Below are 22,672 nucleotides of genomic sequence, written 5' to 3' on the forward strand. Positions count from 1 at the left end.
GATGACAGTACCAGTAGCAGCTGCTCAAGAAGAAGCTTCCATAGCATCATAACTACATTTTATACTGTGTTTGGCCACCTGAGTGACCTGATTAACCACAGACAAAAATTGTTGTCTGGACTCCAAGTCATGAGAATCCACCATTAACTTGCTCAAAGTGTTGAAGATGGACAACAGATATTTGGCCATATGGGTTTGGTAGTTAACAGTCCTGAAAGCCAGAGTAAAGGAAGTATAAACTTTCTTTCCCCATCTATCCATGGCCCTACTGTCCTTATCTAAAGGAAGGGCACTGGTGTTGGGGCAGTTTAGAAGGATTGTCTATGGAGAGAGAGAGTATGGCAGACTACAAAAGTGCCTAGTCATAAACTACCTAGTTATGCTAAAGTGTAAGGATATATAATGGGTATGGTAAAGGAGTTCATGCCTCTACACTGGCAAAACTTACACACCCCCACCTGCCATTACAGGCATACTACTACAGCTCTGGGCCTACAAAAAAAAGTTCATTAGTGCACTACCATAACAAACCCACATCTCTCCCTCTAACAGAAGCAAGGTTCTGCCTCGTAACTCCTCTGTAGCCCAGATACCCCCACTATCTGCGATGCTAATCAAACCAAAGTTATCTGGGTTGTAGGCAGGACTTGTTTTGCACATTTTTAACTGGTTAAGCCCACTGGACACAAGTGTCTCTTTTCTGGGCTACCTGGGAGCACCGTCTGGTCATGCATCTTGGTGACATGCAAAGAAAGCAAACTGAGGTAGAAGGGATGAAACCCTACACTCCTAACTACTGGATACAGCTTGCTAACAGCATAGAGCCTTAATCTTCTAAGATAACTGCCAGACTGCTTAACTTCTCTACAGCACAGAGCCAGCCAGATTTATTTTTTTACATCTTTATTAAATATCACTTAAGACATAGGCAAACATGCATTAATATAAAAGAAAAAACATATTAATACATTTCTAGTTACATACATTATACATCACATATGTTCTTTTTATAATTATTACCAGTCCAGCATTACATAAATTTCTCAATTCCTGCCTTCCTCTTAAATCTCACCCCTCCTCCAGAACATTATTCTGGATGTATTGTTCCCACAATTCCCATTTATTTCTATGTGATTTGACATATTCCTGTTCAAGCACAACACTACAACATGGGTATCAATGGTACCTTGTCAATGCACCCTGTAAGAATTCCAAACAAGCCCCCTGTATAGCTCTAGAGCTTAATAATTTGTTTTTCACGGTTATCAGTATTGCTTTTTAGAAATTAGACCACCACAAAGCATTAATATTAGTCACAATTCCAATTCAATTCTTAAAACTTGCAGCAATTATTCTTAAATATTTGTTTTTATTTTTTTTAGGTCAGAAACCCTCAAAAATCACAGAGCTTTCAGGCACCAGTATTATGTTAAGATGTTAACGCTGGGGACATAAATCTTCTTTATCCCTGCTGAATTTATCAATGGTAGATCATTTCCTCAAACAACTTAAAAATTAAAGCATTAATTCAACAATTACTGCACAGAGCAGTAATCATGTTATTCCATCTACATTCCCGACAGCCTGAGTTCCATGCAGCTCATCAGCCATCCACTGGTTACATGCACACTTTAAGAGCTTCTAATTTCTAGCACAAATATTAGGCTGGTTAATGAGGCTGCTTGCATTCCTTACCATACAGCTCATCTGACTATTTCTGAAGCATGTCAAGAATGTCAGTTTTAATAGCTTAGTTTTAAGTAAGTAACATATGCTACTGCATTTTCACTGTTTTTTAGTACCTTACCGATTGTTTTTATAGACCGCTGAGAAGAGTCCAGGTCCCTTTACAGTTCACCAGTAAGTTATCAGTACCAAATAGGGTTATTCACTCTACCTTACCTCCCATGATGCTTTTCATGTTTAAAATGCCATTCTAGAATTCTGTGCCATCTTTTCAACCTTCCCTTTAGTATTGGGTACCTGCACATCTGCTGGTGATGTGCGAGCGTTTGATTTTGGGATTTTTTGCTGTTGCTTTTTAAAGTTATACTATCCACAAGGCACAACATATTTTTTGTAAAGACTTGATTTCACTCATGCAGGCTCGCTCTAATGTATAACTAAAAGACATGCTAAGACCTCCGAGACTTACCAGGTTATGTGGATGTTAACTCACTTAATATTGCTCTAATCTGCTGTAGTTGTAGTCAGATTCAATTTCTACTTGCAACTGTGTATACTCACATGCTTTGGTGTTAAATCACTCCAATGTACAGTGCCGCATAATTACCTTGGACATCTTATTAACATCATATTACTATCACAGTCTGACAAGTGATATATTGTTAATGCTATGTTCTGATTTTCATTAAGTGGTGTGTTATCTATATTGAATAAAATATGTGGAAAGTAGATGAATTCACACAGCGATTCTATCAGATAGTCTGGGAGCTTGCAGGAAAAAAATGCAATATGGCTCGAGACCTGCATCTTTACACTTTATTCCGGTCTCTTCCCTCTTCCTTAATCCTCCCTCCCTTCTCAGTCGCTTTTATTCAGTATTCTTTTCCTTCTCCACACTTCCACCTTTATATTATTTTTCTGTTTTTCCCTGTTCCTTCACTTCTCTCTTAATATAACAGTCACTGACATCTATGACAATACATGAACACTCCTAACCTTCCCCCTCTCCCCTCTTCACAGGTCTCAAGCCATACTACATTTTTTTCCTGCAAGCTCCCAGACTGTGCGATCGCTGTGTGAATTCAACTACTTTCCACATATTTTATTCAATGTAAGTTTCAATTTAAATGCTTTGTTTAACGCTACCTGTTGACCTATAATCAATCGCTGAACATCACTTGTTTATTCTGGTATCCCCCAGCCCTCCACATATTTCTCTCTATCCCTCCTACAGCTTAGTTCTCCCAAAGTAGTGTTTTTAACATTTAACTGTTGCTGTTTATTAAACGGACACTATACCTTGTATTTTAACAACTTTAAGCTGATCTCACTGCTCTGCATCTGCAGATAATCTGATTCTAGTCACCAGCAGTATTTTTCTTATTACACAGTAAACTATTCACGGTCACCAAACAACAGTTGCAGTCTTAGTTGGCATCTGTTTCTGTGCTCACTCCCTCTATTTTACTTTTTACAGTTAAAAACATTCCATTCAGTTTTAATAGCTTAGTTTTAAGTAACATATTCTACTGTATTTTCACTAGTTTTTAGTACCTCACCAATTGTTTTCGTAGACTGCCAACCACCCCCACTACTCCTAAACTTATATCTCATAGCTCTGACTACCTCTTCAAATTGACCAATCACAACCTTCTCTCTCTTTACATGCATAGCCACTCCTAGTCATTTCCTTCCTTAATACTTTCCATTTCTTATTACTCTCACTAGTCTACCCCACTATTCCTCACTCACCCTGCTTGTACAACCTTAAATATCCAACCATTTATACCTTATTTTAATATTAATATAATATAATCCTGGATTACCCTTACCTAGAACTTTTCTATATAAAACATACATTTTCCTACCGCAACTTATTACTCTCCTACCAACTAGAAAGGCTCACCCAGACTCTGCTACACTTTGCTGCGACGGGAAGGTTAGTTTGTTGTATTTTGTATTACTTTATTGCCTTTTTCTAGGCAAACCCACACGACCAACGCCCTCACAAAGCAACACTAAACCCTCATACACGGAGGCCCTTAACAGTAACCTGCCCAAGCAACAAGGACCTCCGAAGCTGAAACTCACAAACACCAATCACAACCAAAGTGTCACATAGTGCGCCAACCCAACAACAGCCCCTACGGCAAGACAATGTGCCCAACACTTTAGTCATAAGTGACTCTATAATCAGGCACACTGATGTCCCACTCACCAGGCTGAACAAGGAGAAAATTACAGTCACCTGCCTGTCGGGTGCCAGGATCCGCCACATAACGTATGCACTCAAGTCACTCCACAACAAGTACAAATAGGACTCTGTCATTGTCCACGTTGGAATGAATGACCTGAGCTGTACCTCCCTGTACTACATGAAAACAGACATGGAAGAGCTCTCGGATCATGTGGCCCATGCAGGTATGACCCTAGCCCCGAGTAGCAACCTGCCTTTGCCCAGAATGATACCACGGTATAAGGACAAAATGATTGACTTCAACAATTGGCTAAGCTTCTGGTGTCATTCAAAGGGGATCCAGGATCTGTCTGCCTGTGACGACATGATCGACAGACCATGATACTTTGCCAGAGATGGTCTGCACTTGTCACCCCTGGGATTCAGGTTACTGGCTAAGGCTCTTGCCACCCCTATAGTGCCTTTTTTAGGCAAAGTTCAAAGGACAAAACCACCACCGTAACAGGTACAAGCATACAAAATCTGAAGGTAATGCTACTCAATGCTAGAAGTCTAAACCTCAAAATGCACTCTCTCGAGGCACTCCTAAAAATGGAGAGCATCGATATCTGTGCAGTAACTGAGACCTGGTTCAAGGCTCCAGAGAGCACCCCTGCAATACCAGGCTACAACTCTTACCACACTTTTTGGCCACCAAACCAGGACCGAAACACTAAAGGTGGAGGAGTGTCCATATTCAGCAATGATATTCACACCACCAGGCTAGTTGCCCAACACAATGTGTCTGAAATTCTCCAGGTGCAACTAACACTAGGTAAGACTGCAATCCAAATTGTAGCTTGATACAGATTTCCCACCATGCCCCAAGATTTTCACACCTTTCTAAACATACTGGAAAATATTAAGATACTACCAAACACCCTGATACTAGGTGATTTCAACTACCCTGCCATTAACTGGGAAAACTACTTGTGTACCATCACCATTGCCCAATGGTTCTTGGAACTCATAAATTCCAATGCCTTGGATCAACTAATCCATAGTCTCACCAGAGGGCTCTAATATCCTAGACCTGGTCATTACCAACATGGGAAACCGATGCTCCACACCTATGGTCACCCCCTCGTTAGTCAGGTCTGACCATAAGCTAATCACCCTTAACATCCACATCCCAACCCCACCTCCCAGTAAGGAAACCTCCATAAAACTTCTCCAAAGCCAACTTCATGCTACTCAAGTCAGAAGTGACAAACGTCATGACACCCATGCAGATGGGAACTGAAAGTTCAACTGCTGAATCCTACACTAAGGCACTGTATGAGCACATCCACTCATGCATGAATCGTGCCATCCCAAAAAGAACCAAGATGCTCTCCTCCAAAAAAAGGAAGCCAATCTGGTGGTCCTCTGCCATAAACAAACTTTACAACAAAAGGAAGAAACTGTTGCAGAAAAGAGGAAAACCCCAGGATGCAAAAAAAGTCCCTTACCAGCCTCAGTAAGAAACTGAGTTCCCTCATAAAATCCTCTAAAGCTAGTTATGAAAATAAAATTGCCAAAGATTCCAAAGACAACCACAAGGCATTCTATAACTATGTCAAGAATCTAAATGGCAATGCTCAGATCTGCTCTGAGCTAAAACAGAATGGCATTAAATATACTGATCCCAAGGATATTGCCAATATCCTGGCAGATCGATTCAGTGCCAACTTCACCCCCCTCTCACCCCCTAAACGGCCCATCTCAATACCGGAAGATTGCCAAATTCCGGTAATAATGGCCACACGGGTAAAAAAACGCACTATTCAAAGCTAAGAATACTGCATCCATGGGACCAGACAACATCCCAGGCTGTGTACTACATGAACTACAATATGAATTGGCACCTCACCTAAGTGTCACGTTTAATCATAGCCTCACCTCAGATTTCATGCCCACTGAGTGGCGCAGAGCTACAGTTATCTCACTCCACAAGGGGGATCCACCTTGGATCCCAGAAACTACCATCCCATCAGTCTGACGAGCCTTATCTGCAAGGCCATGGAGCGTATTATCATGGAACTTATAAACAAAGACATTGGCAACCTTCAAACACTGGACCCCACCCAGTTTGGGTTCGTGAAGGGCCGATCTTGTCTCCTGAACCTGAATGAATTCTTCGAATCAGTCTCCAGAGCCATGGACAAGGGTAAGGTGGTCCACACAGCCTATCTAGACCTCGCCAAGGCCTTTGACACCATCCCCTACTCTGGAATCATAGATAAACTTACTAAGCTGGGCATTAATCCCTACGTCACCCAATGGGTTGCCAACTGGCTTACTGATAGAACCCACACTGTAAAAGTAGCCGACTCCAAATCCAGCTCCAGACCAGTGACAAGTGGAGTACCCCAGGGTTCAGTCCTGGGACCGCTCTTGTTTGGCATCTACTTCTCTGAAGTACAGGCCAACACTAAGGGACTCTGGCTAACAAAGTTCGCAGATGACTGCAAACTGAGAGCCATTATTGAATCCCCAAATGATGTGGATATTCTACAAAAGGGCCTTACAGAAACAGATGCTTGGTGCCAGAGCCATGGGCTCAAGCTCAGTGCCAAGAAATGTACAGTTATCCCCTTTGCAAAAAAACATGTACCCGTGAATTACCACATAGGTGGCAGTACACTAAACACCGAAAGTGTGATAAGAGACTTAGGGACATAGGTGGACAGTGGTCTCACCTTCGATAACCACATCGCCACAACAGTCAGGAAATCCTTCTATGTGGCACACCTCATCACTAAGGGCTTTTCATCCAGAAAAAAGGAGGTCATTGTCCCACTGTACTCATCCCTCATTAGACCCATTATAGAATACAACGCCCCATTTGGTATGTACCTCTCAAGACATCTGCAACACCTGGAAAGGCCGCAGAAATACCTCACTATAAGAATCAGAGACCTAAAGCAGATGCCCTACACTGACCGCCTTAAAAAATTCCAGCTATACTCTGTCACATATCGTCTACTCAGAGGCGATCTCTCTGCTTAACACACAAGGCCATGTCAAACTCAGAGCTGTTGGACATGCTACACTTAAAGAAATCCCAATCCCTCAGAGTCACACGCTCCACGGATATAAACCTTGTCATCACAATAAACAAAATGTGGTGGAGGGATAGGTTCCTGACCCAGAGAATCCCCAGACTCTGAAATAGACTGCCCATACATGTCAAGCAGAGTGCCTCTTTGCCCCTCTTCAAAAGGAACACTGACGATTGGATGGAAGAAAGGAAATTCACCTCGGGGATCACGTCAGTCGCCCTGCTAGACAGGGGTCCAGGGAAGTAAATAGTGTGGGAAGAAATAGCCAGGGAATTGTTATGGCTAGGCTTGTATAGGCCCTAGGGCTGATAGCCTAGTACCAACCTATGAAAAGGAGCTGGAGTCTGGTGACTGATGGTAAAATTTAGGTCCCAGGAAGGTAGAATAGGCTTCCTGAGAGGCCTGATATGAATTACGCCTTTAATAAATTGTTTGACCTGAAAATTAGATGATAGAGGAGGAGTTAAGAGCAAACAAGTAGAATTTGCTGACAGGTGGGCTCTGACTGAAGAATACACCAAACCAGCATGGATCAGATCACACAAATAAGACAGAACCAGAAAAACCTCCACAGAAAGGGGATCCTGATGGCGAGAGAGAAACACCAGACAGAAAATTGTTTCCATTTGGACATGCATGATTTCCTGGTAGTAGGTTTCCTGGCCTCCCGTAGAACTTGAAGCATGTCCTCAGAAAAGAGGTGCATGAAAGGGATCAAAACCCTCACTTTAGTTGAAGTCATCTCTGGTTTGGCACCTATGTCTCCAATGGACACAGGCAACCTGTAAATGGTTCATCTTCCATGCATTTGCTTGTAAATGTTTCATCTCCCAAGCCTCTGCTTACACTTATCAAGGGTATCAGAACTTGTCAGAGATTTGGGATATATGGTTAGGCTTAAAAAGGCCCTTGTGGTCACTAACCTATATGAAGCTATGATCCTAACAGTGAACAAGTGAGGATTGATAAGAGATCCCTTGTCTTGTGTGAGAAGATCCCACTGTAAGGTAACTTGTGGTGATTGCCCCTGGCTAAGTTAGAAAGAAGGGGGAAACCAATGCTGTCTGGGCCAAAAGGGCATCATTAGCAAGATTTTGGGAGAGTCCTGCCTGATCTTGTGCAAGACTCATGGTAACAGAGGAAGGGGTGGGAAGGTGTACAGAAATATCCCCTTCCAAGGAAAAGACAGGGTGCCCACTTTGCAAGCCAGATGACTTGGGACTCTGGAACTGAAGGGAGGAAGTTGCCTGTTCGGAGTGGAGGCAAAAAGATCTACCTAAGGAATGTCCCACTGATGGACAACGTTCAGGAACAAATCTCTATGAAGCATCCATTCATGAACTTGTTCAAGGCGTCTGCCACTAGATTGTGCTCCAAGGGAATGCAAACTGCCTCAAGAGTCACTTGATACTAAATAGCTAGATCCCGGACCTTCTGCCCCTTGCTTGTTGATATACCACGTCTCTGTGCTTTTGTGAAAGGTCTGAGGGGCCTGAGATGAAACGGGGAGTACAAAGCCTGAACAGCCATAAGCAAAGCTCTCATCTGATATAATCTGACCTCTGATGAGGAGGTCAGAGACCCTAAACCTTGAGGTGGCCACAGGGAGCACTCTATCCCTTGTCTGATGCATGTGTAAAGAGCTCCTGAGTTGAAACTAGAGATTGAAAAAGAAGTACCAGGTTGAAAGTTAATGAATCCACCACTGAAGCTCGAGCATGACACAGTGAAGTACTAGAAAGTCCAGGGGTGGCAATGTTGGAGTCACATTGAGTTACCACTTGAAGCTTTCACATATGGAGTCTGGTGACAGGAAGCACGGTAATGGTGGAAGCCATGAACCCAAGAAACCTGAGAAATTCCCTGGCAGAGACAGACACCAGAGGAAGAAGGGACTGGAAAAAGGCAATTAGATACACAGCATTTTGGATCAGGTACAGATGCCAGAATGGTAACTGTCTGAAGCAGCCAAGAAAAATATGATCCTGAGAAGTCAGAACTGACTTCTCGAAGTTTATGGTGAATCCCAGACTCTAACAGAGTAGTAGTCAACTTGAGATCCTGAAGCAGGGAGTTGGGGGAATGAGCTTGAATAAGCAGATTGTCTAGATAGGGAAAGCTCTGAATTGCTCGAACACTGCAAAAGGTTATAACAGGAGAGAGGCATCTGGTGAATACTCTTGGGGCAGTACAGAAGCCAAAGGGCAAAGCAGAGAACTGAAATGCAAGGAAAAGACACAGAAACATAAAAAAGAATTCTGAAGACAGGATGGATGTGAATGTGAAGGTATGCATCCTTGACATACAGAGAGACCTGGGGTAGAAGAACAGGAAATAATGTCTGCAGAGATAGAATCCGAAAGTAAGGAATCTCGAGGAAGGTGTTCAGCCTGGAAATATCCAGAATTGGTCTCCAAGTGTCCTCCTTTTATGGGACCAAAAATATCCTGGATTAAAATTCCCTTCCCCTCCTGTGCAAGAGGCATGGCCTGAATGGTGCCCTGAGCCAAGAGAGAGTGAAGAACCTCTGGGAAATGACAGAACTCTTCCCAAGGAGGCTGAGAAATGCCTGAAAATGGAGGAAGGGACTTCCAAACCATGAAATATCCCTGACGGATGACAGACAGAGCCCAAGAGTCTGAAGTGATTTGAATCCAGTTTGGTAGAGACAGGGAAAGACAGAATGACAAGAGAACCTGGCCGAGGGTAGGAGGAAGCAAAATGTTAAACAAAACCCAGCTTGTCCTGGAAAGCAGGTTTCTGGGTGGCAAGAGTCTGACTTAGCAAGAGGCACACATCTAGAACCCTTCTTGCCCTTGGGAGGAGGGTGAGATTGCTTATGGACAAATGCAGACTTGGAGGATAATTCCCCTGAAATATGGGAACAGGAGACACAAAAATATGTTTCAGCTCCTGCAAGGCTTTCCCCTTATCCTAGGGAGAGACTTGAAATGCTCAGCATCAGCAGAACCAAAAAGGTTTTTATTATGCAAAGGAGCATCCAAAGGTTTGGCCCTAAAGTCATCAGGCAGAGTCTAAAGACAAAGACAAGAATAATGCCTAATAACTGAACCAAAAGCAGCAGCACTGGAAGAGGCATCAGCTGCACAATAGCTGCATTTAACTGAGTGGTGGGCAACTCGAGAAGTTGAGCCTAGCAGGGAAAGAACAAAAGCCTTCCGTCACAGTCAGGAAAGTCAGAAACCACCTTAGTAACCTAACAAATGACAGCTAAAACATGCCTGGTCCGTTAGTGAATGGCCCTAAAGAGCAAAGTGGCAGCAGTGTAAACTTTCGTGCTCAGCCTTTCCTTGGCCCTACTGTTCTTATCTGAAGGCAACAGCTTAATAGAAGGCAGTAACTTGGCTGGCTTCTCAGAGGAGACGGACACTGTAGAATAATCAGCAAAAGGGCATTTATAAAGAAATGTACACTCCTCAGGAACTTTATAGACTTTGTCTTTTTAGGTGTGGGAGGCGGAGAGTCAGGGGCTGCAGACACTGTTGAGAAAGTATCCTGAAGGGCAGCCAAAACAGGTAGATGGCTTGGAAGACTCCATCTGTAGGAGCTCATAATATCTTTTCTGAATCAGAGACTTGACAACAATCCCACTTAAAATAATCCATCACACAGGCAATGTTATTTCCAAAGGAGAGCTCCTTCTAAGGGAATCTGGACTTAAGGAGTCATCCTCTGAACCACAGCCTAAGGGAGATGGGATATGAGAGAAATAAACTAAAGATTCTTCCCCAAAGTGTAGGTCCTCATCCAAGGAACCAATTCCCTAGGCCTCAAGTGGAGTGGGAAGACAAGGGAGAAGCTGGAACAGAAACCCCTACGTGAGGCTTCAAGGCCATCAAAGCATTAAATAAATCCCAAGTGAAATCTTGCCATTCACAATAGTAATTTTTAACAACGGGGGAAATGTGTTTTGTTCTGGGTTTCTTCTTCTTCTGCGGGACACCCACTCAAAACACCATCAGAGGGTCAGACTCTTGGTGAGACTCAATTATGGTCATAGGAATCTCCTCCCTAAGATCTGAGGAACCCCCTTGGTCCTTCTGATATAATCAGCTGAAGTTCCCCCTCAACTTCAGGTATAGATGTTTAAAAAAACCTCTCAGGAAGTGCAAGAAGTCAGTCCATGCTGGCCTCCAATGGGGTTGCAGCAGAGGAATCCAAAGCAACCACCAGGCAGTCCTTCAGGATTTCATCAGCCTTGAGATTATGTCCGGAGAAGCTCGACAGCAGCCAGATCAGGCCTAACATTTTTGGCCTTCTTCTTGGCAAATGACTGGCCCTTGGGATGGGAGGATTCTGCCACAGCACCCTGAGTCAACAACTTAAGATGTTGGTTCTCAAGGTGTATGGACAAGGAGGAGAGTCAACTATGTAAGGCCTTAGGCACAAACTCCTGGCAGACACAGCACTGCATGTGATTATGGGAAGCACCCAAACATAAGAGACACTGGTCATGATGGTCTTTATGAGGAATCTTCCTCCCACATTGATGTTTTCTGTTTCTGGATGACATGAACCCAACAACAAAACACAGAAGAAAGAGAAGAAACCCCAGTGGGGCACTTATCTGAAAACATGGCTTGCTAAGCAGCACAGCAAACAGACATTCAGATCAACATTCAACAATGGCATTTGGACTAGCTGTAAAGAAGTTCCGAGTATGTGCTTCTGTACATCACCTTTATGCCCTACACCTTGTGCGAGGAGCATATGTTTGACATACGATGCACACTATGTGGTAAACTTTATGAATCCCCCTCGATATTTAAATTTGCAAGAAAATCAGTAGGAAAAATAAAAACAGGAGGAAGAAGGTGGGGACTATGCTCGTGTTGTCTGTTCACTCAGAGCAGTGTACACTTAAGAGTAGGTACTAATGAACCCCAGGGATAAAGTAAAGAAAAAACAGCAGCAGTGTTCTTTACAAAACAGAAATATGGCACTCCCTGAAGGGAAATTATCCATCCACCCTTGAAAGGATCACTAGACAGCTATAGATTCTCTGAAGCTTGAAAGAGTAGCACACTTTAATGAATGTGATTTGCTATCCACTGACTATATGAAGCTATCTTCAAGCCCATCAGAGTTAGGGTGCATGTAAGGTGACCTAAGGCTTTGAATACTGGACAGTTGTCATATTCTTGACAGGATATAGACCATGCCGCCTAGCCTAAAACAGTGATCTAATAATGAACATCCAATAGATCTCACGGGCTGCAAAGGGGGTGTGTGTAAGGCATTCCTGTCAATAGTTATATAACAACAAGCACATACATAATTACAGGATAGGCTAATAAGAAGTGTTCCTGCCATAAAGCAAATACTGAATCTCTGAATAGACAAAGCACATCCTAGCCATAAACCAATATTAACCGAAGATAAAACTCTAATACCTGATCCTGCAAATCAAGACAAGAAAGTCTGAATAGTAGTACTTTATATTCAACCTGGTATATCTCCTCTACAGTACTATAATATGAAAAGGGTAAGATGGTCATGGCTTCCAACACCAAAGAAATTTAAATTATTAATGGAAAATGCAGAGTGCCTAATGAATGGGGATGTCATCACAGATTCTGTAATTAATCTATTTAAATGTCCTAGCCCCAAAAAGCCAAATGGTCAAAGGCACAACCACAATCAAACTGCTGCCTGAAAATTTCATGTTTGCTGAATGAATCATTTCTCTATTCCCATACAAGACTGGGTTAATGGCATGTTTGTGACCGGAAGGTGTAACGATTGTCATGCTTAACGGGTTTAGAAGTTTGCCTTTTCATAGCTGCTCCAAAACAGCTGGCACTAACATAATATGGATATGTCTCGGACAAAAATTTCTTTTACTGACCAAAAGTACACAATGGTCATGCTTATTGCTTCTCCCATTTGTTGTTGATGAAAGTCTTTCACATTTTATAACAAATCCAGTTGTCTACAATAAACATGCTTTTGCCAAAATCATAAGGGTGAAATGTGCTACCTTGACAGACTAGCCTAATGATATAAAACAACTTACAAGAACTCATAAAAAAATGTGTTAAGTACAGATTCAGTAACATTCTACAACTCAACAAAAAGCAAAGCAGCAGTTTGTCCAAGCAGCATATATTTGCTTGCGAAACAGCCATGAGATAATTTATCAAAAATTTAGATTAACAGAAAAGGAAAAAAAAAAACAGAAAGGTAGAAATGTAGGATAGGTAACTGCCAGATCCAAAAGAGAAAACAGAGAATGTAGTAGTATTAAGTAATCACTCTACTCACTTTCGTACAGATTGCTCAGAGATGATCTGTGTCTCACCTACAAGGCAATCTTGGACTGTGCCCTATTAGAGATGCTCCATATCCGCAAGTCTAACTCCTTGCATATCACCTGCACAAAAGGCCTAAATCTAATATGTAACATCAACAAAACCTGCTGGAGACACAGGTTCGTTCTCCCAGAGCCTGCCCCATCTCTGGAATAGACTTCCCACACACATTAAACCAGAGTACTTCGCTGATCCTCTTCAAGCGCAACTTTGATGAGTGGATGGGAAACTGCAAATATGTCCCAGGGGTTCCACCTGTATCCCTCACTGACAAGTGTGACAGGTGCTGACTGAGATTTTTTTTTGGGGGGGGGGGTTAAACTTTTAGCTTGGCTTGTATGGGCCCCAGGGCCATTAGCCTAGTAACCTCCTATGATTCCATGATCCTAAAAGTATTAAAATATCCATGGAAGGTATATGCTAAGATTATGATGCCAATTCACAGGTGGTACTACACACCTTTACAAATGAGTAAGAATACAAGGATGGGAAATTGTGTGTTGACATTTTAACAGAGAGAGAAGGGCTGATCCACAGTCTGGTAGTATCCAACTGCCAAGGAGGCATGCCAGAAGGTTTACAATATGAGAAGTACAAGAAAAATCTAGTAGCATCAGTAATTATTATTTGATGCAAGTAAAGGGCATTACGACAGTGATACCAAAAAGATAGTGAATGACACAGTGTGGTATTTACCAGGTTAAATGAAAAAGAGACTACGGGAGAAACAGAACAGAGGATGGGAATGGAATGGACAGCAGAGGATATTGAGAAGTGTGTAATGGGGAAAGGAGACTGTACAGGAGCAAAATGCTGGGGAGGGCAAAAAACAGAGAGGAAGGTTAAAGATAAAAGTAGTTAAAGGATTTAATTTTGAGTCATAGATAGATGGTTGGATACAAAATGTTGCACTTAATTTTCTACATCTGGCTCAGTGTATCAGTACAGATACATACTTGCCTGCTGCAGCTGTTTCAGAATAACTCCATTGATGTCAGCAAGCAAGGCTAGGAAAGTCTGCTCCACTTGAACTAGACTTCTGATTGCAGACTCGTACACATTCTACATTGTGAGAGAAAAAATATGAAGGAAAATGTTAGAAAACAATCCATTAAAGCATTACAATATAGTACACATAAGAAAACACTATTTGCAATGGTCATGTAAACAGTAAACTGGAGCCTACCTCAAAACACTAGAATCTGAACAAAATGCAAAACAAGGAAGCACTCCGTGGTCATATATGAAGTGCATTAGTCACAATATCTGAAGCCAGACTTAAGAGCACCTACAACTATGAGATAGCTCTTATGGAATAAATTAATTTATTCTATGTGAACTTTGCCAGATGCGAAAGTAGATGAAAATGTTCCAGGTTTGTGACAGGAAAATGACATACCCATGAAAAGAAAGAGAAAAATATAATGAACCTGATTCCAAAAGACTTGCTGTCAGTGCAAGTGACCATTTACAACAAGCGCAGGTCTTTTGGAATATGGTTCCTGGTGTAAGCCTATTTATAAGATAGGCCTTATACTAAAGTAAGTCACTTATACGGAGAGCAAGTCTTATAGAATCAGGTAGACTTGCATGAGAGGAAGAGTTTTGGAATCTAGCCCAATATGTAAAGGTCATTCTTATTACACTCTTAACTAAACAGAAAACAAGTAATAGTTGCATATAAACAATGTGCATGCAAACTGTATCATTATACTTACAAACTGCATAAAGCACAAGTGCAAATCACTGTTTGGACCAGCATGGCCAGCCTTAGGCACAAGCTAACTAGGCAACCACCTAGGGCACCATACAGGCCGGCCATGCAAAGGGCGCAATTTTAATTAAGTTACTTCCTTATTATGTCTTCGAAAAGCACCAAAACCGTATAGTGAGAAGGGGGAAGGGGCGAGCGACCACTGGACTAGATAAGGGGGGGCAAGAGGGGCAGTCCGCCTCTTCCTGGGCGGGACTGTCACATTTACTCACTGTTTGAACGGTCCCATAGCATCATGTCCTATTTTTCTGGTCCGTTCATGTCTGTGCATGCATGCATGCAGACATCCTGTTCCGCCCACACAATTTTAAAATGCTGCCAAGATGGAATTACAATTGCTGCTCCAAGATGGAGCTTCTGGAATTACTCAAGGTGCTGCCGAGATAGAATCTGCCATTTCATTTTCAAGTAAGGGGTGCTGCTGAGATGAAATTGCAATTGCTGCTTCAGTTTCAAGGAAGGAAGGTGTATGTGTGTGTGTGTGTGTGTGTGTGTGTGTGTGTGTGTGTGTGTGTGTGTGTGTGTGTGTGTGTAATGCCTCACTTAAGTATACCTGATGGTTAGTGTTACTCAGGCTCGAACCCAGTACTTTAGGTACAAGAAATAACAGCCTGACTTCTCTACCCATACCACCACTTGTAATGCAAGGAGTTGAGTCCATAACTTTTTAGCTGTCCAGATTTTCACATTGTCTGGAATGTTTGGTTCATACTTTTGGTCTTTTCCTCTTAAAATTTGTGGTTTTCTGGCAAATCAGTGAGAAGTGAATTCACTAAATAATGATAGCCATATGTTTCAGTTTTCCTATCTTTCAGGAAATGCATGGTAACGCAAAGCACTTTATTCTTGCAACTTTCTAAGATTATACAAGCAATGTTTAAAATGTGTTCCTGGCTTTTGGCCTTTGTCCCCCTCCCTAGTAAATTCTGGCTTTTTCCAGATTTCTTGTGCTGCAAAGTTGAGAGATACGGTTGAGTGTCAAGTGGATTTTACAAGGAGCTGAGTGCTTCAGAGGAAAAGAAGTTTAGTGCTGCTTATGCCCAGTCTGTTTGCATTCTTAGTAGCACAACAGGTAGTATACCTGCTTCTGATGCAGAAGGCTGTCGGTTCTACTCCCACAGTATGTAGATGGATTGCTGATACTGTACTGTGTTGTACTTTAAAGGGGGTGGATACTGCAGTCCTGACAATTTCCTCCTTTGGAGGAGATACCTAGTAACTATGAACCTGTAGTTAGTTTGGCATCCGTTCCCTATTGCAATACTACTAACTTATTTTTTAATGTAACACAGGTAGTTTATTCTTCAAGGGCAGCACGCACTTTGTAGATGAAACAATGAAGTATAAAGATGTTTGCTAAGAGCAACATCTCTTTAATGTGGAATTATTTAGATGGCGTTTACTTCTGCAGAGATTGCGCATATTTACTGATAATGGTGGATTGCAATGACAAAAGTTTGAGTAGACTTTTATGATGGAAATGTTCAGAATTGGGCAATTTTGGCATTATTGGTTCATACATTTTGTTTAATTGTTTATTAAAAGAATATTTAAAACTCCAACTTTAAAACACATTGTAACAAGTGGTGCTGTATTACACAAGGAATATAATTTAATACAATCAGGAAGGTGAATCAAAGAATAAATACATGTATGTATGATCCTGCAAATGTGTGCAAGGGAGCCTATGGTTTCAAAACAGCGCAAAAGTAAACTTAATCCTCCACTGGCCAGATGCATTTTTCTATGAATGTGGGTTTTCATGCCATTACAATGAACGTGAGTTGTGCCATTTCAATGAATGTGAGTTTCAAGGTCAGAGAAGTTTACTGCTCATGCTAAGTCGGTTTTCATTGCGAGACTGTATTGTTTGTTTAGCAAATGGCTATCTGTGCAATTTTATTTCAATGTTTGTAATAACTGTAGAAACAAATAAGAGAACAGTATGCACACTGACAGATTTGAACAGTGTGTGTGTTAACTGGTGAGAATTAGCCAAATAATGGAACACTGGAATGGTTGAGGAGGGAGCTGTTGCTTGAGGGGAAGGGGGTTACTGCAGGAGAGGCTGCTCTGGGGGCGCCGGTCTATTACCCTGCCTAGGGACCTATATGACCATGATCCAGCTCTGGTATTTAAAGTAGGAAATGCGTATGCAAAGGTAGTTGCAGTTGAACTACATTACAGGGTATCTTTTTCTTCCTTTGCATTTAAATAATTTAAGGAAATGACTGGAGCGACTTTCTTGGAGAGACCTACCTGTGGTTGTGGCGCAAATAGCGGTGTTTCATGAGTATGGTGTAGGTGGGGCTTAAGGGGTACTACTTTGCCTAGTGTTAACCAGTATTAGATAAAAACAAAATCACCTGGAGACATTTTTGTTTAACTCATTAATTTTTATCCCTTCTTACATTGAGTTATCTATGTTTATTTGTAAAAAAGAGAAAGACTATTCATATTACATTAAAAAAGAATAATACACCAGGCTACTAAAACTTTGATTTGGTATACCCAGGTGAGATCCATCCATCTTTTGTCATATGGAAATATTAGACCTTTTGAAAAACTAGTATGATGTGAACAAGCTTTTTAGTATCTTACCATGCTTGACACAATGTATAGCATCACACTAGACAAAAATTGCAATAACACTTTCATTTAAACTCCTGTATGGGGAAAAAAAACACTGTTTGCCAACGTTGATAAAGCCTACCACAAAATAGCAATATTTAGTACTCTGTTGTCATTTCAAACTTATTGTTCTGCACTGAAGCTGTAGTGGCAAACACTCCTTACAGTTCTGCCCTATTTATAATCTTGCTCACGACTGCTTTATTTCACTACAGTGCACTATTATGCCATGTCCTTTTCAAATATATTTATTTCTTCTTCAAATTCTGGATTAAAACCTGCAAAATTTAGCAGCCACTTTGGGTAGTCCTTTTACTGCTTTGTGCTTACAAACTCACCACTTTTACAAATATTAACTGTACCACACAGCACATTTTTGAAAACTCCTTTAATAATCACAACAGTACAATAAAATGGCAGCACTAGAATCTCCAGCACTTTTAACTAAAACACAAAATCTTGAAAGTAAAAATACATACAACATATTATCATGATAAAGGCTTAATTCAAGCCTAAAAAACACATTTTGTTAGGAGGTAGGCTCCGCTGTACCCCTCCCATATGGATTTCTTCAACTCCCATACCCAGCTACTTAATTATTCACACAGTGAATTAGTGCAGCATTAGAAATAAGTGTAATACGTTGGTACATCTGAATCTCGGCAATGCATTAATCTCAAGAGACTGTACAACCTTAGGCCAAACATAATTAAGAAACAGGAATGTTAAGTAGTGCAGTGAGTTTACTCCTCCCACATAAACAAGGATTTAGAGATTTGTAGTGGAAGAAGTGTAGACAGTTTGCCCCCCACCCACAACATAAACACAGACTTAAGAAGTTTGTATTCTGACAATGTACATTCTGTAGCAGCTTTATTCACTGCTTTTGAACTTTCAGTTTGTAAACAAGCTCCATTCAAAAATATTGAGCTTTAGCTATTCAAATTCTCAGAATTTTTAATTTCAGTAGAGTAATGAAGTGTGCAGGGGGATATTGTAGAGCTTCCACATAAAATCATGTACTTGTGGTATCACCTAAATGTTTTCTTATTCTTTTGAGCTACTCATTACAATATCTGTTTTTCATCGTATGTGCCCTTTTTAAGCAATGCCTTCACTCTCCCTTTACACATAAAGCAAACCTGCTGGAATTCTCACTTCATTACCCCATAACTGTTCTCTTGATCTCAGTCAACTCCTTTTCACTGCTTTATGGATATTCTCTCTCTCTCTCCACTGTTTCTATCTACATATAACTTAATCACCCAGTGCTGTACCTTTTACAACACACACTCCTTATTGCTCAGCCTTTTCAGGGCGCCCACCTGCTGAATTGGTAGCCCTGTTTTCCTAGCCCAGCTATTCCTTACTGCTCATTAAAATCCAGGGATTCTGTAACAATTTATGCATGCTTAATTTATCTTCTGCACTATAAGTTTATGGCAGTTATGTATTTTATACTGATGTACACTCTGTTTGCATAGTGTTGCTCTCATATAACCTATCAAAATGTCTTTCCCTTCTGTAAAATATTACTTTTGTATTGTTTTGTACTATATATTTGTGGAGTTTGCCACTCTGGGCATCAACTGCAAATGGGCACTGTCCAACTGGATATTCCTATCACCAGAACAAAATAAATCAGAACAAACAGTAGAGGGCTTAAATAGGCCCCTCAACCCTATCAGTAACTGTCTTAGTACTAGTCACTGGTGGTTACTATTAGGAAATAAATTCTAGAGTGGTGGGGACTGTACTTTGCTGTACTGTGGTACACTTAGTAACATTAATGCAACTAAAATGTTTACTGCTTTAATATCAGACTTCATCTACTTCAGAGGATGTTACTTTCTGGACCGGCCTAAACAATAGGGTCCAGTGTCTCAAACCATGTTGAATCAAGATCTTTTTCCATTTGTTAATTTATTTAGTTATTATTTCCATTTAACATTTTACCGGAGTGTGGACTACTTTTCTTCCTTGATCCAAGCCACAGACAGTACAAATACACATTTGTAAGTAACAATATTTTATATGGTCTGATGGTTTTAAAAAGACATTATGTAGCACTGCTGCATATTTTGGTGCATCCAATTATAAGTCTATTACAAAAGCCAGAGTTACAAGTGCTTGAATACCAGTATCTCACAACCAGGGACTCCCAGTTCTTGTAGATCACATGTTAGCTGCTCTCACCTGAACTCGCTTACATGTTCAGACAAAGTGCAGTAGCTCCATTCTTCCCACAGCTGCCACAGTTCGTCCAAACCCAGTAGCCAAGTTCAAGCAAGGTTACTGCGGCAGCCATGGGAAAAGTGGGAGGGGGTGGGTGTGTAGGTTAGGGTTTTAGGGAGTGACCTGGACAGGGATTTAGGTTTAGGGTGTGGGAAGGGAATTCAGGGTTAGACAGTTATCAGAAACTGTAGGTTTAGGAATGATGGGGTAGAGTTTTAGGTGCATGGAGTGATCTAGGACTTTACAGTGAGGGATAGGAGTGCTATGATAAGAGTTAGGGACTGGGTGTGACTTCTGGGTATAAGTTAGTGTTCTCGTAGGGCTACGTAGTTTAGAAGGGTCGGTAATTCACTAGGATTGGGATAGCGGGGGCTAGGGGGACTTGCCAATTAGAGTAAATGTCAATGATCAAGTGCATCACAAGCTACTGGTATACAAGAGATTGTAGCAGACCATATATACACACACACACACACACACACACACACACACACACACACACACACACACACACACACACACACACACACACACACACACACGTGGGCATCAATGTAATTCCTCACTGTTTCCAAAGACCACAATGATACCATTTAAGAGCAAATCATCATCAATGCCCTTTCTCCCATTATCTACACAGGGTCAGGGTGTCATGTCACTTGTTACCATCTCAATGACCGTCTCCTACATTCTTCGACACTTGTGCCGGCTGTCGCAGGTCTTCTCTCACACAATCCATCCACCTCTTTGCTGGACACCCTCATTTCCTCTTCCCTTCTTCCTGTCTGTCCCAAATCTTCACCACCACACTTTCTCTGCTTTCCTGCACATGTCCAAACCACTGTAATCTGCTTTGACCACTTCTGTAATTGGAGCTAATTTGGCATCTGGTCCTATGTACTAATTTCTTCACCTGCCCCCACAGTGTGCATCATACCACCTGTCTCAGGCACTTCCATCTCCATCACCTGCAGTTTCCTCAACTGCTCTGCCTTTACTGCCCAGGTTTCTGTACCATAATGTAGTACTGTTCACACCATGGTTTTGTACACCTTACTTTTCAGCTTCTTTGGCATCATTCTGTCACTCATTACCCCTGACACTCTGCGCCAGTTGGCTGCAGCACCTCTGATTCTAGCTTTGACTTCCTGATTCAGACTTTATTTCTCAACCACCCCTCCCAGATACCTGAAGATACTGGAGGCCATTAACCTGCTCCACTGTTTTCCCGTGTATCTCAATTTTTAGCTTCTTCTGATTTACTGTGGTTGCTGCCAGTATAACAGTCTTATCTGAACTCAGTTTCATATCATGTACTTTTGGTTTTGCATTCATTCCCCCTCCCTTTGTTGAAGTTCTTGCTCAGTCTGCCTATAATGCCATATCACCTGCATACAACAACTTTATTGACTTGTCATCTCTGTTTGTTAATGTAGTCCCTCACCAATAGGAATGGCAGTGGGCTCAGAGCTGAACCCTGATGCACACCCATTCCCACTGGAAGCCCCCTCTGTAAGACAGAACACTATACATACTTGAAGTCATTTGGTCATTGTACATAATTTGCATTAATTCTAACAGTGTTTCTGGGACTTCAAACCACAGAAGGACTTGCCAAATCATCTTTCTTGGGACCTTGTCATTTGCTTTCTCCAAGTCTAGGAATGCCCAGTTGGACTCCTTCCTCATTTCTAGCTTCTTCTCAATCACCTATCTCACTGCAAACATCAGGTCAGTTGTACAGCACCATGAACCCAAACTGTGCACTTCCCACCTTACTTTCTACTGGTCGTTTATCAATCACCCACAACTTTTATGCAGTGTGATAGGAATTTGATACCTCTATACTGATTGTGAAAGTCCCCTTTGTTCTCAAACATTGGCACTAGTATGCTTATTCTCCAATCGTCTGTGATGCATCTTTCTTTCTATATATTCTCTGCTATAAGTACCCTCAGGAGACATTTTTCCCCCATCTTCCCCAACATCTTGATCTTATTTGCTATGACTGTCTTCATCTGAGCCTGCTTCTTTCCCTGACTTCATTTTTCTTAGTGCTCTTTTACTTCTTCTAGGGTGGGCTCCTCCTCCTCTTCTCTCATTGTATGTGGTTACTTGGGAAGTACAGTTTCTGTGGTTTTATTCATTCAGAAGCTGCTGGAAGTACTTCTTCCTGTGGACTGGTGAGCAGGTTTTTGCTGGTATCTCTTATAAAGGGTGTCTGACTATCTTCTTTACCTTTCTGTCTTTGCCTTGCAACCCGATAGGTCACTTTCTAGAAGTTGGTAGAGTGCCTCTGAAACCTTGTTCTTTGCTACTGCAATTCCTCTCTTAGCCTCTTTGTTGGCTAACTAGTATTCCTTCTTAGCCTGGTCCATCTTTTCTTTCTCTCGTTTTTTCCTGCACTCCTTTTTTTTTGATGACTTCCTGGAATTCTGTATTCCACTAACTGCTTTCCTTATGTATCTTATTTCCATACCTGGCTCATCCACACATCTGTTCTGTAATCCTCACACATGCAGTTTTGAGGTGCTGCCATTCTTCCTCAACTCCACCTATTTCTTGCTCTTCCTGGGGTGCTAGGGCCCCCGAGTAATTCCTTGAAATGTTGTGCCTTCTCTCCAGTCAACCTCCAGGTCTTCAGCCTGGTCTCTGCTGACCTTAGAGACATCTCTGACCACTGCTTGCAACTAATTGTGACAAACAGTGGTTTATGCTGTAGACCAACTGTTTC

The 22,672-nt window shown here is 41.6% G+C and overlaps 1 protein-coding gene across 4 annotated transcripts in view; it reads right to left on the reverse strand.

Annotated features, from left to right (window-relative positions):
• Positions 1 to 22,672, reverse strand: part of ALS2CL (ALS2 C-terminal like) — a 2,758,770-nt gene that overhangs the window by 2,284,112 nt on the left and 451,986 nt on the right. For all 4 annotated transcript variants that reach the window (XM_044065874.1, XM_044065873.1, XM_044065871.1 and 1 more), the window contains one exon: positions 14,255 to 14,360. In XM_044065874.1, the coding sequence (XP_043921809.1) occupies positions 14,255 to 14,360 (106 nt within the window). The remainder of the gene's footprint in view (positions 1 to 14,254; positions 14,361 to 22,672) is intronic.

Source organism: Protopterus annectens, chromosome 3.part0 (genome assembly GCF_019279795.1).
Source record: "Protopterus annectens isolate FY-2018-M chromosome 3.part0, PAN1.0, whole genome shotgun sequence".
In the NCBI taxonomy this organism is placed as follows: domain Eukaryota; kingdom Metazoa; phylum Chordata; order Ceratodontiformes; family Protopteridae; genus Protopterus; species Protopterus annectens.